At 38.8% G+C, this 15,527-nt stretch overlaps 1 protein-coding gene across 3 annotated transcripts in view; it reads left to right on the plus strand.

The window, feature by feature from the left end:
• LOC135212775 (A disintegrin and metalloproteinase with thrombospondin motifs like) overlaps window positions 1–14,181 on the plus strand; it is a 366,084-nt gene extending 351,903 nt beyond the window's left edge. For 2 of the 3 annotated variants that reach the window (XM_064246547.1, XM_064246546.1), the window contains exons 11-18: window positions 1,839–1,894; window positions 6,812–6,938; window positions 7,711–7,875; window positions 8,402–8,528; window positions 8,709–8,878; window positions 9,497–9,616; window positions 10,294–10,508; window positions 11,105–14,181. In XM_064246547.1, the coding sequence (XP_064102617.1) occupies window positions 1,839–1,894; window positions 6,812–6,938; window positions 7,711–7,875; window positions 8,402–8,528; window positions 8,709–8,878; window positions 9,497–9,616; window positions 10,294–10,508; window positions 11,105–11,253 (1,129 nt within the window). In that variant the 3' untranslated portion in view covers window positions 11,254–14,181. Of the gene's footprint in view, window positions 1–1,100; window positions 1,154–1,838; window positions 1,895–6,811; window positions 6,939–7,710; window positions 7,876–8,401; window positions 8,529–8,708; window positions 8,879–9,496; window positions 9,617–10,293; window positions 10,509–11,104 lie in introns of all 3 variants that reach the window. The other variant, XM_064246548.1, reaches the window with a different exon arrangement.
• Window positions 14,182–15,527: the final 1,346 nt, after the last annotated feature.

Below are 15,527 nucleotides of genomic sequence, written 5' to 3' on the forward strand. Positions count from 1 at the left end.
AGTGAGAGTAAAATAGAGTAGATGTGGATTCTCAGAAAGGAAGAAAGCAGCAGAGACCGGAATGCCGTCTTTTCTGCCTCCAAGCAATCTCCTCGTGGCAGATGTGTCTCTGAGTGAGGATCAGTGACCCTGACTCATACTTGGATGAGACACCAGCCGTCGTATCCACTATTTGTTGCCTTTATCTGGCGTCGCGCAGGGATTGCGGTTCATTGGAAAACAGCCCTGCGGACCTTTGATTTTTGTAGCTTTAGTAGTCTGTCTTGGCAGAAAGTGGCCCTCGAGATAGACCTGGCCAGTTTCCCCTCCCCCCCCCCCTCCCCCTCCCCCGAGTATTATTCTACAATAGTCTGGCGAGTTGAAATGACTAGCAGCAGCATTGGGCCAATCTTTTTTCACAGTCAGACAAACAAAGACAGAGCAAAAGGTGATGAGAGAGGCAACTGACCTGAAAAGTCCGATGCTCTCTCTCTCTCTCTCTTTCACCCCACAAGGACTTTCCTTTAGATACAGCAGAGTGCCACGGTCAGTAGAACACTCGCGGACGACAGTGAGTAGTTGAGAACTAAAGAATTAACTTACCGTTTCTTCTCTGGATCATTGGTTATTTGTCCTTTCCTGTCATGCTTAGAAGCACGTCATTGCAACAAACAAGACTAAAGAAATTATTCTTGACTTTTTTGTTTTAAACGGCAGTCCAAAATGTTTCTCTTTTTTTTTTTTTTTTTTTTTGCCATTTATGAAATAATTTCGACATTAAAAGTTGACTTCCAGAAAAAAAAAAAACATAGGTTTTATCAACTGAGCAACGTATTTCCTCAAACCGTCTCTTTTTTTCGAGAGCTCCCTCGAAATTCCTTATTGCTATGAGCTTCACTCATCAGAAAGAAGAAGCGTTTCAGTCATGACGACCCGTCCGTCATAGCCGAGGTCACTCACGGGCGGACACGTTGCTCTCTTGATGAAGTCTTCCAACAAGCCAAGCTCTGTTTCCATTCTTTTCCCCTCCTCAAATGAAATGCTGAGCCACCTGTCCCAAACTGCCATCTCCTCTGTTCTCATCTCAATCTGTTTATCCCTCCTCGAACTACCCTATCCAGGTACGACCTGTGTCGACGCCGTAAGAGCGGAAGGTGCACGACGGGAACGGCTGGTACGTGGCTGCTTTCAGAGGGAATGATCCGTACCCAAGTTTTTCATTGTCTCGTTCACAAATACATCCATACATTTCACCGTTTAATGATCTCTTACAAACAGCAATGGTGGTGGATCATACATTCAGGAAATACATACCGTAGATAATTAGCTCTCTGTCTTGTAGAATGTAGAATGCCAAAGATGAAATGAAAGGTACGAACTAAGCGTACCAGATGCCGAGAGGGTGGAGGTCACAATACATAACTCAGGTAAGTCTCCCAACAAGACTAGAAAGAAACCTACTATATGTGGACGCCAGACTCTCTCGCACCAACAGATTATCTTTGTGAAACACCGAAGTTCCCCACACGTTTAACCTATACGCTTTTTTTTTTTTTTTTTCGGTGGGGGAGTTAACAGAATGGAAAGCTACTGGCTGGTGTTTGGGCTTTAAGAACTAAATCGATGTACTGATACATTAATTCCTGTTTTGTACCCAACACAAGATGCCCATTTTTTCCCCCTAACAGCCTTTGCCCTCCTCAGTCTTGACGTCGATGATCAAAGCAGAGAAGTGACGACAACCCAACCACCCACATCCATGACGTCATCGCCTTTGTGACGTTACTAAACACATCATGACGTCACCAAAACTGAGATTCATCTGGATCATGTGAATGAACTTGACTTTTTCATTGCAGATTAGACATGTGTAGACGAGCGTTCAGTGGGGGGGTTTGCAACAGGGGGACCGCAGGTAGGTTCCTCAAAAGAGACATTTGACCCACAAGCACTTGAGAGAGATATCATGAAAGGTCTTACAATGAATCTGTTACTATTCGTCTGAAAATCAGAGTCACTGAAGAGAAATCACTCGGAAAAAACAGACGCTTCCTAACTCCTAGACAGCTCTCTTGGATTCCAGTTTAAAGAAACGTGACGCTTCAAGGTTTTCAGATCTCAGTAACAGATTCATTCGGGCCGTCATAGACGTCAGTTATTCCATAGACGTAAGAGAACTAGATTTTTCTCGGTACTACAATCATTTTGAATCTCCTCACCAAATTGCACCAAGTTGTTTCGGATCTGATGATTCGTTGATAAAGAATACAGTAGATGTTTAATTGTGTATTTGATATTAAATTCATTTATGAACTGAACCGTAGTTTTTGCTCTTAAAGGATTGTAGACCTCAAGCTATTACCAGCACAGTAGATGGTGACAATGGACTGATTATAATCCATGCACTGTTTAGTGTTCATGATCACACCAAGCACTGATATCTGATATCACCTCAAAACAGTTATATAAAATCACTAGATAAGTCACTGTTAAACACTCATCAATGCAATTGTAAAATATTTGTATTTCTTTGCTCTTAGTTCATAACAAGGATGTTTTTTTTATTCACTGCATTTGTAATTGTTTTCATGTCACTTGAATTTGCACATTTTTGTAAAAACAACCAATTACATGCATAATTACACCTGATCTTCAATGCATCGCTATTCCTCGACCCTACAAATAAAAGATACTTGCAACATCCTATCACTTTCACCTTGAAATGAAAACATTCATTTTCATTTCGCATTTAGATCACTTACTCACGGACACTGGCTGACCTTTCACGAAGACACGATACGATAAGGGTCGTCCTCCAAAGAATTCTGTGCCCAAACTTGAAGCTGCTTTTTCCCTTGGGATTCATTCATTTAAAATGTGTTTGTTTGCTTGTTGCAGAACTTTCAGCTGGAGCGGCTCAAGTCTTTGGGCTTATCTTTTACTTCTGGACTATTTTTTTTGGACTCCCTGATACCTTTTTTTTTTTTACCGGATGGGACTCTTTAGACCTATTAAATTTCATTCGTGTGTGGGACCCTGTATGGACTTTCTGGAATTCACTTTTAAATGGGACTTTTTTTTCATTTCTTAATTGCACTTTTCACGACATTTCCACTGGTAGTATTAATGACTATTGCAACTTTCAGTGTGGACTTCTTGGTAATCCTGTGCTGGGATTTGATTTCTTTTGACTGGACTTTTGTCATGAATCTACTTTGGCCTTCCTTAAGACTTGAATCGCTTCTGTATCTTATGGTTTTGTATGGAATGCATGACTGAACGAGATTATCTCGCCTTATCCAGGAAACGAGACGGGTGAGACAATCCGGCAAAACTTTTTGACAATAAAATACGATTTTCATTAGTCGTTACCCACTGCACTTTCCCCTGACGGTGACATGACAAGACAAGACTTGGATGATGCTACAAGACATAAATAATGTCAAAAAATCTTTGTTTCATTTGCTTTGTACTTGGAACTTTTCAAACTAGACCACGTCAGTACTTGAGACTACACAGTCTATGTTATTTGAGTAGACATAAATGACTATAGAGATATACGTAACTCCAACTTCGACTTAAATGCTGAAGTGGTGGACTATAAACTTATCTGACAAGAAGTAAATTTGACGAATGGAAACCCCATTTGTCTAAAAATATCATTTTTCCTAATGGTTCCTCATAAATAATCTTGGCCTCTCTGTCTCTCGACCTTCCTGCAGCTGATGAAGCAAGGTAAGGCGACTCGTCTTCTGTCCAGTTAACGATACTTCTTCTTCTTCTTCTTCTGCTTCTTCTTCATTGGAAGTGTGTGTGTGTGCGCGCGTGTGTTCCAGTCGTCTTGTTATCAGTTTGCTTTTCTAATATGATCAGATGCAATCTAGTTGTTTCAGAAGCTACTTTTAACGTTTTTGCATTTAATCTATTAGACTTATTAGTTCTTACTCCATAGATTTAGATATATTCTGTGTAGAGGATTATGTGGAAGGAGTAGCTTTTTTAAGTGAATTTTTCCTACATCATAACTGAGTTTTGAAATCGGACTTTCGTTGCATATACTGTAAAAGAACATTATCTATCTTATTCTTCACATTTGTAGAACGTGGCATCTATAGAGCAGAATGTTATCGTAGTGAAGTTAATTATTAAACGAGTTTCATAAAATTGGTATGAACCTTAATAAGGTGTCCTTATGAAATGAAAAAAGAAAGTATTTGTTAAATGAAAATTTAACAAGATTAAGGAATAAACTGCATCAGAGCATATTTATGCATCATCATTTCCTGGCTCGAAGACCAGTACAGTCGTGAATCTTTTAAAGAAACATTTTCCTTCATTGATCAAAACACAAAGCAGTTCATTAACCACTGAAGCAATCCACGTATTTAAGGAACTGATATTAGATTTCGATCATTGGTTTGAAAATACCCAAATTCCAACACCAGTTCACTGCAATTAAAACAAGGCGTGATCCGACCTCCAGCTTATTCATACATGTGCAAAATTCTCCCTTCACGCATAAGTTGTAAACATTATTTTCCTAACTTTTAACTTAAACATGATAAAATCTGCGGTCAAATAGAGCCTTGTTTCACTGATGAAAATTAAGATAAATACACTTTCTTTTATCAGATCACATTTTTCTGTATTTTTTACCTTGCATATTGTTTATTTGTTTACATTTCCATTCTAATAAACAAATCATAAATATCCAATCCTAAAATTCCTGTATCCTTAAATCAACGCGAAACACCTTTTCTAGACCTTTTGAGGCTCCTCCATAGACCTTTCCTACCCCCTCAATAAGAAAAACAACGACAAAGTAGTTGTAGGCTTACTCCCCGATTAAGCGAAAAGAAATAAGTTTTCATTGGTCACCATCTCTATCATTCCTACAGGTTAGGTAGGTTAGGTTTGGTGAGTAGAATGTTGCTCCTCTAATTTTACCATCATCAGTCTCTGATTAAGATCTCTTATCATGATAGACGATCAGGCAATAATACCATTTGATAGGCGCTCGTGTGTGGCTGCAGCTGTGTGAATAAACCAAAGATTTGTTTCTCTGTCACTTGTTTTCTTAATATTATTATCCCTGTGTCCATCTACCTTTTCTCCTGCATTTCCGTTCGTGTAACCGATGTCTTCTGTATTACTTTTTGTTTTTTTTGACGTTTTCATCTTCTTTCGGCTTATTTCTGTTTCTTGATCAAGCATGAATAGATGTATGTGCGAATAGACTTTTCATTTGCCGCGTTTGTTTTGGACAAGGAAGTGCCATATATTTTGGGCATATAGATTCATAATCCTTAGGTTCCATTTTTCCTCTTTTTTTGGGGGGTTGGAGGTTTTTTTTACCTTGCTTTCAATTCGCAAAGGCAAATGAAAAGTCGTTTCGACGTATGATTTATTACTTTGCATGGGGTCTATTTCCATTTTGGGGCAAGGTGGGGGTGGGGGTTGGGAGGGGCATGATTGCTTGGTCATAACGTCGCCCTAATTGCATCGCTTCCGCTTCCTCTCACATCTTCGTGGGTTTAGTTAAGTTTAGCTGTTTTTTTGTAAAGAAATAAGTAACCTATTTTCTAATAAGAATTATGTGAATGTCCGTGTGTCTTCAGAATTGATTGCTTACTTTTCTTCAGTTTGGATAAAGCTCAAATGATATTGTTATTGAATGCTGTAATTAATTTCTTCACATTAGATTACTGGGCTATTTCAGTTATTTATGAGTTTCGTCCTTTTTTTTTTCTTTTTTTGACAGTGACTGCAGTTTATTAAAGATACATGAATTTGCTTTCTTAGGATTCCTAGTGTACATTCACTCAATGGTACGTAGCATATATTGAGTGGATGCATAATATAATGTATAACATCGAATTTTACATATATATATATATATATATATATATATATATATATATAAAATTCGATGTTATACATTATATTATACATCCACTCAATATATGCTACGTATCATATATATATATATATATATATATATATATATATATATATATATATATGATATATATATATATGAAATTCTAAATTTGTATTATATATCCATTTGATATATAATATGTAAGGCTAAACGAATTACACACGCATTATATACTTATGTATTATATATATATATATATATATATATATATATATATATATATATACATAAATATATGTATATATACAGTATATGATTTTTACGCAGACAGACGCTACACCAAATCTGTAAATAATTCCAAACAACTCTTCTTCATGATGTTTCCTGTCATTCCATAAAAATTTGTTTTTAAAGAACAGATCATTAAGAACATTCGTGTTTTCCTACTTTCGTCTAAATTACTGGCTCAGATAGACATAGCATTGCCCTTCATTTCTCTGTGTTCTTAAATATCCTTCCTTTCTATTAATCTAGTTTTTTAAACGTAATTACTTTGAGTTCACAATAACTTTAAAAACGCGCTAATCTCTGTAAATATAGATTAAGAAAAACTTTTCCTCCCAGTGAAGTTTTAAGTCAGTCAAATGACACTTCTTCCAATGACTCAGTTACCTTCAACTAGTATTAAATTGCCCGTGATTTGTGAATCAAATGAAACTTTCAAGACACGAGCAATAAGATTTAATGCAGAGAGATAGTTTCAATAAACTTTTTTTTTAATAAAATTACAAGATTAAACATCAGTGCACAATAACGGATAAACCTCTCGCCATGGAAATGATTAAATCTCAATTTTCATCCATATGAATGAGCAGTCACGTCACGAAACTGTCTTTTCGATATACTATACTATGTACAAGACCGATCACACCATTCCTTCCGTTCTCGTAGGCTTCGCATACGTGGGCGGCGCATGCGTCGTCAACAAGCGCCTCCAGAAGGTGAACTCTGTGGCCATCGTCGAGGACACCGGCGGATTCTCTGGCATCATCGTCGCCGCTCACGAAGTCGGTCACCTGTAAGTATTCAGTCACTCTCCATTTTGCCGTTCGGTTTCCTGCTTTATGACCGTTTTCCATGACGGTAAAGTATTGAATGACCGCACGAGGGAAAGATGAAGGGAAAGGCAGCTGACCAAAAAAATAAAAATAAAAGTATAAATGACAGAAAGTAGACCTATGCTAGGCAAACCTGTAGGCTACCAAGTTGTTGAAGATTAAGCTGGCCTTGTGTCAGCACGGGCTCTTGCTCATAGACCAGCCCGTAAAGGTTACCATCACTGTTAAGGGGGTAATAAAGGGTAAAAAAAAGAATGTATCGTTATTGACACTAAGAAAATGAGTTGCTCTAGACCTTAGCTTTTGCTCTGTGTTTACGATCCTGAACTCTGCCTTTCAAGATTGAACTCAAAAAATTTATGTAATAATTTGTTGAATTTCTCAAATGATGTCTTCCGTGCACAAAACGTTGTCAGAGTATAAATACTCTGGTAATTTGAGTTGTTAAATTTTACTGTAACACAACTGTTACCAAAATATGTCTTTGAAATTTCTTTTTCCAAATTTGTAGTGGGCTTGGTTGTTTTCTAACACTGATATACAAGACTTAGGCTGTAAGTAAGATGTATAGTATCAATCAGATTTTCAGTTCTAAATCCGTGCCATTGTAGATGGAGTTAGTTACCATATATAAATTGCAGGGAAATCAGTTCACGGTACTATGCAATGAAGTTCAATTATCCTTAGTCTCATCCGCAAGAGTTTCTTCACGTCTTTCTAAAATTCCAACAGTCTCGGTGCTGTCCATGATGGATCCCCTCCCCCAAACTATCTCGGAGGACCCGGTGCCCGTCGATGCCGATGGGAAGACGGCTACATCATGAGTGACCTCAGGCACACAGAGAAAGGGTTCCGCTGGTCGTCGTGTTCAGTGGAGCAGTTCCACCATTTCCTCAAGTAAGACCCGGTTGTTTTTCGTTTTCTCTCTCACAAAAGTTTCTGCTATTCATTCACAATAGTTCACTACCATCTCCGGCACGATTTGAATCTCGTAATCCGGAAAAAATACATTTAATATAGGCAAGGCCAATATAGTATAGGTCAGTCGGAGAGAAACGGTCGAGACAAATTTCGTGGGCCACATCTCCAGAAAGACCCTAAGTTGTGGTTGTCGGCCACAGGTCACTTAAAAGGGTCAGGTGGGAATGTTGTGTCGGCGTGGGGTGAATTGTGGCCCACTCTGGAAGGTGAGTCACCGATAATCTCTTCTCCGTCTGACCTCTACTGTATTGGCCTTGAATATAGGTATCACGCTCAGCTGATGGCCTGCAGACCGCAGTATATCACCACAGAATAGGTCTCTCATAACTTGAAAGATGAAACAGTATTATGAATCCTGCTACTAAATAACGTAGGGAATTCAGGCTAACTGCTGAAAATCAAAATGGCCTTTTCCATTCCTAACACTTCCATTGCTCTGCAGCGGTGACACAGCCACCTGCCTTTACAATCTACCCCACGAGGATGAATCCCTTCCAAGAGTACTCCCTGGGAAACTCCTTACGCTCGATGCTCAGTGCAGGAAAGACAGAGGAACTTCTGCTTGCTTCGTAAGTCATTTGTAATTCCAACTTTTAACCGCATTAATTGTCTGTATTTCTGCTTTAAAGACGTGCTTGCAGTACATTTACTTTGATTTTTCAAATAACGACACGTCGTGACCAAATGTTTTGTTCTGAAAGCTATTTTCAAAGGTAACAGCGATGACATCATTCATTTTTCCACAACAGAAAGACGACAGAGTCTGCGCTCAGCTCTTCTGCTTCGACTCCTCCAGCGGTTATTGCGTCTCTTACAGACCAGCTGCAGAAGGGTCTGACTGTGGCAATGGGAAGATTTGCAGCAACGGGCGCTGCATCTATGACAATGGAAACACCATCGCTGACTTTGATATCCACAGGTATGAAAACGGACCACTGATAGGTTTCGGTCATAGGCATGGTGTTGATAGTAGGACGAGAAGAGTAGTGGGGTGACTCTTGTGAAATAAATGTTAGAAAAAATGATAGGCAGCGGCTGTCCTGTGTAGGCTTTGGAAACGACAGGCGAAGATGACAAATGTAAGAGTAAGAGAAAGCGTGAGCAGTAAGGGTCGAAAGGAACTCAAGAACTTATTGAATTAAAAGCTTGTTGCAGAAGATAAAGGGACAGTGTGGGCATTTCTGAGCCAATATTTGCTTAGAAACTGTGTGTGTGTGTGGTGTGAAAGATAAAAATGAAAAGTACAGTTGGGATAAATGGGCTACTAGTTGTGTTAAATGAGACTTACTGTACATGAATAAAGCAGCATCTTAGCATTGGGTGTTTTCATCAAAGCTGTTACATACCAAATTTAGTCATTAATGATCAGAGTACCTAAAGACTCCCCTTGTTTTTAAGTTAAATCCAAACTCCTTAACAGTTAATGGCGCTTTACCAGTCCTCTTAAAAATGTTCTGTTCCTCTGCATGTTCCAAGCAATCCGTCCATAGAAGTCCAAAGGTAGTAAGCTGACAGAATTCCTGATGCGTCGTTTCAGATCTGGAGACCAGTACTTGTTCGAATCTACACAGATCAAGCCTGTATACACCGACCCTCCATCCTCCACCACGCCAGAACCATACACCGTCCCGTCAACAACAACGACATCAACGACCAGGTTAGTAGGCCTACCTGATGTTTGTAGGTGAGTAGAAGGACCCCAGTCTGCAATTCTGTGACAGAAAGAGAGGAAATGGAGTGTCACACAAGTGTCACATGACCGCAGTCAATTAATGTTAGAACAGCTTGCATGGAGGAGTTAGAGGAAAAGACTAGAAACTCGTTAAGAGTAGAGGAAAAAGGAAATGCAGACTTTTAGGGTTTCTGGCCTTGCACTAACTTGACTCCTCAATGTCTGGGTTATATTGTGGGTGCTCATTCAAGGTTCTTATTCACACAGAAATACATACAAGCCGAAAAATGACATATATAGTTGAGGAATATAACATGGAACTGTATTATTCCATGAGAAAAAATTAATTGTTATTGACTAAATTCATTAACTGAAGCATTCATAACATTTGATTTGCTCAATTTGAACATTAAATAAGTAAATTTATTTAATACAGGTCATCAAATAACTTAATTTACAGAGCAGTTAACTTTCATAAAAGCTAACGTTGCGATCTGTTTAGCTTTATCATTTTAAAATGGACTATTTTAGCATTAAAAATCCCTGTAATCTATGGCAAAGTGATATAGCTTCAAGCTCCAAGAAAGGCATCTATCAGCATTTATCAGTTCAAATCCAGATCCCAGTAATCATTACATTCATTGGCTCACTTGCTCATTCAGGTCTTCCTGGTGGAACAAATGGAACAGAAACCGATGGGACCCAAACACAACCAGTTCCTCCAAACCAACCACAACCACAACCACAACATCAACCACTACAAGTTCAACCACCACCACCGCCACCACGACGACAACAGCAACCACAACAACGACTACAACACCTTCACCACCAAAAGATTTAAAGAAAAACTTGAAAGATCCAGTCAAACCATCAGGTAGGCCGATGTGGCTAACAGCTTGTTTTGTAAACAACGTTAAGGTTAGTTTACACTAGGCTTCATCCCACGCTGCATGCATAAGACTCATCACCAACTCCCCCCCAATTCTTATTGGCCCCTTCATACTGGTCTGCTCATCAAAAGTCATGCCACACCACTAACTCACCCTAATGAGCACTCCAATAGGCGGGGCTAACAAGAATTCGGGAGGAGTTGGTGACGAGTCTTAAGCATCCAGGGTGGGGTGAAGCCTAGTGTAAACTTACCTTAAGACCTCTCTGTTGCAATCCTCTGCAGAAATACAAGACAGTTCTCCAATGTAAAAGGAGTTAAAAAAAAACTAGCTATAATCTTAATTGTTTCAGCTTCTGATCACTGACACATTGCTTGTTCTGTCGTGATTTTACAACATTTATGGCAGTTTAGCCTTTCTGTGTGCGTGATAATTAATCCAGCGTGATAATCACGCAGTTATTTTCACTTTGTTTTGTGATTGATGTCAATCAAATCTTTGGATGTGAATGGCACATAATCAGTTTGTAGGTCAGGTTAAGCTTGGGCTGCGCAGTTTCACTGGTGTATTTCCTTTGCAGACGGTGAATGCGAGGACCGCATAGCCAACATCGCTGGCAGCCTCACATGCAGGGAGTTCTTGAGGTCTTACGGCTTCAGGTACTGCGGCCATCGCTACATTCAGAAGAACTGCTGCCGTTCCCAGAAAGAGATGTGTCGTGGGCGTTAGCCGGAGGTGTAAGGGAGCACCTGGCCGCGGGCGTCGCCAGGAAATTAAAACTGTGGCATCGTGGCCCTGGGTAGGCTACTGCTACCACGTGGGGGGCCTGCCCATACCATGTAGGGGTACACGCATCCATGCATCTACCACGGCACTTTCACAAGCAACCAGCTCATGTCAGGGAGGTTATCGATCCAAAACAGAATTCCAGCGATGCTGGAAGCTGCGACGGCGGCTTGCTGGCAAGGCGACGACGCACGTTTGGAACTGTCGCGCATTCGAGGTTTTCGCGGATGTTCAGTCACTGGTCGGATATTGAGTCTATTATATTTTGGTGTTTGAATCATTCTAAAATCTTTCATTTTCTTCATCCAACAGTAATAATAGGGATTTTTAACAAATGTTGATAATTACCTAAGCAAAATTACTGCTTTGATATTTCTTGGTTGAAATAATCTGCTGTGAAAGGAGTTTTCTGCAACTGACAATATTAGCTATTTGCATCAGAAACATATCTAGGGAAATGTATTACAGCAACCGTTGTCAGAAGACATCGTAACCATTGAGATATTCGAAAATTTTTCTTGTTAAGTATGAAGAGTTGTGGTGTTGCAGACCCAATCCAAACTGCACATGCGCTGTCGTAGATGTGTGAATCCCCAAAAGGTTTGTGAGTGTCTTTAACATAGGCATTCGATCATAAAGTCTTTCTTTAAAAAAAATCGTTCGTACGAGCGAAATTGTGCGCCCGTTGGACTGATCCTTGTTCAGCTGGACTTGTGTAATGTAAATAGTTGTTGATTTTTATATATAAACCTCGATTTCTCCTTGATGTACCATAACGTTTTTGTCATTGTCTTCATTATTGTAATGGTATTTTTGTGAAAGAAAATTATTTTTCCATTTGAAGATTTTCTATAGTGACCAAATAATCGAAAAAATGGAGCCATTGTATGATGACTTTTTTTATGAATAAGAGCATTAGTTTCTCTACGTTGTACATAACTTCCTAGAACCGTAGTATTTATGTGTAAGAATTGCTTCCTACTCCTTCAACAGTTCCTCTTCTATTAATTTTCACGTCGTCTGTTTTCAGTACTACATTTTCCTACAGGTCAGTTAATACCTTTCCCAGTAGTGGTGGCTTGTTCGGGATAATCTCATTTATCACTCGTTGTTCTTCCCCAACAACCCCAGCCTCTTTTTTATTATCATTAATATCTTTTAGGCTGATAACCTAACGTATCTAGGCTGCCAGACGTACGTTAGCGTTCGTCATGAGACGCTGAATGCCAGTTTTCTTTTTTCCACCTCAGAGGATGGTGGGTGGGTCGTCTCTTCGTGGCAGTAAGTGTTGGAGACAGCAGGGTGTTCCTCTGCCTCAGTCCCCATCAACAGAGTAAAATCTCTCCAGACTATCCTTTCTAGGTTATCCTTGCCTGAACGGAAGTGAAATTCAAACAGGGATTGAGTCTTAAATTCTTTATAAATAAAATAAATGGAAGTCTTGTTTTCGCTGACTTCTTCTGAAGTTTATCTTGTTCAGGAACGAAATCATCAGTATTTTTCTGAAATGAATAGGTTAGTCAATAGGTAGTCAAAGACCCAGGCAACATTAGAAAAGGATGAGCTTACCGCCAATAGAATTATGATAGGTTTTCACTTTGATTAATTAAAACTTTTGAGTTTAATTCTCCTTCGAGACCTTTAGAAATGCGAACAGACTGAAATTATTCTTGAGCCAAACAGTTGTTCAAGAATTATGGAAAAACAGGATAGGTTAAGAACATTTTCGTACTATTATTTTAGCAACTTTGTTATTTATGTTATTTGATATTTATTGGGGATTTCTTTGCCTCTTATTTTTTCCATAGTAGGTGCCTGAAGGAATTCTGTCAAAGCAAACATCCGATAGCTTCAATCTGGCTACGACTACGAAGGTGTTTAGGATGAGAAAGATGTCCTAAAACATTTGCAAACTCAGTATTAGCTCTTTAAGGAATATTACCTGACGAAGGACACGTTCCTTAAAAGATTCTCCGCGTCGTAACGACTCTCCGGAGGATTCTTTCATTCCTGAAGAATTCCTATAGAGTTCGTAAGGAGTCCTTAACTCGAAACGAGTCTGTCTTCTATGAGTTTCTGGATGCAGGACAGGACGAGTCTCTAATGAAATGTTGATTTGCTTCATACAAAGTTTATAAAGCTCTCATATTTAATATGAATTCAAACAAGTTTATGATTCGAAAAACATTTGTGGTGATATCTTTGACTCTAAACAAACTCCCAGAATTTTTATTCTTGAGGGTCCTCTGGCTTGGGTTCCCTTTACCTGATACAGGTAGAGTGAGTGATCAAAGAATTATTCTAACTGAATCCGGAGGATTTTTATTATTCAGAAACCCTCATTGAAAGATTCTATAGCCCAAGACGAGTTTCTGATAAGTTCTCTGATTTAGGATGAATTATTGAAAGATTATTTGACGGAGGATGAACTCTACTATACTTATCAAAGATCGCCTAATTGATCCCTAAACGAAGTACCTAACTCAAACATGTCGAGGAAGGGATCATCGAGGGGTGCTCTATCTACGTGAAATAGAGTCTTACAGGATTAGTAGCTTCAGTTTTCCTAATCCTCTGGGTCTCTCTCTAGTTGCGTGAGAAAAACCTGCTAAATTTTCTGATCTACTACCAGTTTCTTATTCTCCCTACTCGTACTATGTCAGGTAAAGAAAGAAAGAATAAAAAGCCCGGTGTTAAGGCTCAAGACTCATTTTAAGAATTCAGCTCTCATATTCAGCGTTCTTGTTCAGTATTCATTGTGACTCGTGTAGTACCTACCTATTGTAAAGCTGAGTATTTGAGGCCCGATCCTACTGACAGATACTCAAAGCCCCACCATAAAAAACGGATAAATAAAAATACGGTTAGAAATTGTGTTTATTTTACCCCTCATTTTCAGTTCTAATTCTATGGTTGCTGTCAGAGAAGTCACGCAATGTGTCACTCATGTTCTGTCGAGAATTAAACAACAGGTCCTAGGTGGTTATTTCATCACCAACAAATATATATAGCAAAACAAATTGAAAATTCAAATACTGAGGCACAACCTGGTAGTAATGTATACTATGCTACATTTTCATTATACCTTCAAGGCCGTGCTTTCAGTAGAAAATCGAGTTTTGGGGTGAGACTATCGAAATTCTGCTTTCGCCATAGTCGTCCCGTAGTTCAACACGTCACCCATGCCAGACATATAATGTCTTTACCAAGATGGAATAAGATAAGGTGAGTTACCGCGCATGGTGCCGGGAGCTCAGCTGTGCTCTGTGACGTCACCTGGAGACTTCTGAGTGTATATGTGACGCTGCCCTGTAGCTATGATCTTGACCACCAGCCTTATTGTTCATGCCTCTTTTTGGATTCCTAACATTGCATTTAAGAAAGTAGGCTAATATTAATGTCTTTATGGCTATATTTCCAAAATACAAATACATATGATAAGGAATATAATAACAATGGAAATAAAAACTTACGCATGCTATAAGCTTTATTCCTAACATTTCATTGGAAATCTCATTGCAGTTAACTCTCTCTCTCTCTCGCTCTCTCTCTCTCCCTCTCTCTCTCTCTCTCTCTCGTTTCAATCAAGCGATTTTTCAACATTACTCAACAATTTGTTTTCATCTAATTATACCTTTTCTATAGGATTTCTGCATTGTGTCTCTCATTTCAATCAAATTAATTTTCAATATTACTGAACAACATTTTTTATCTTTTTCACACCTTTGCTACGAAATTCTTCCTTCTTAGAGTTTAATATTTTTATTCTAAGATGAAGACCACATCTAATAAAAATGCTCATGATCTCCTCCGGAACATCAATATTGGCGGCCTTGAATATGTCAGTAAGATTTGAAACTACTCCGACTCCTGGTTTTAGAGCATCACCATGGAAAATTTTGAATAAATCTTCCATTGCGTATAGATTTTTTTCTAAAAGGATTAGGCGGCCTTTGTAATACCTTTCTCTTTACATTATTGATATCCAGTCCTCGTCTCTTTCATCTACATCAGCTGAGCCTAATGATATATACTTATTTCTAGATTTAAACGCTACGAACCCTCCCAATAACTTAAGGACTCATTTCCTATCAGTGCTTTAGGTTCTATCTCTATTAAATTTTCTACTTGATCTTCCTCAGTCTCAGTCTCATTGTTAACAGGTTGAAAGAAGGTGCTTCATGAGACACGCAGAGATACATAACTCGGAATTTAGA

Source organism: Macrobrachium nipponense, chromosome 41 (genome assembly GCF_015104395.2).
Source record: "Macrobrachium nipponense isolate FS-2020 chromosome 41, ASM1510439v2, whole genome shotgun sequence".
Classification (NCBI taxonomy): Eukaryota; Metazoa; Arthropoda; class Malacostraca; order Decapoda; family Palaemonidae; genus Macrobrachium; species Macrobrachium nipponense.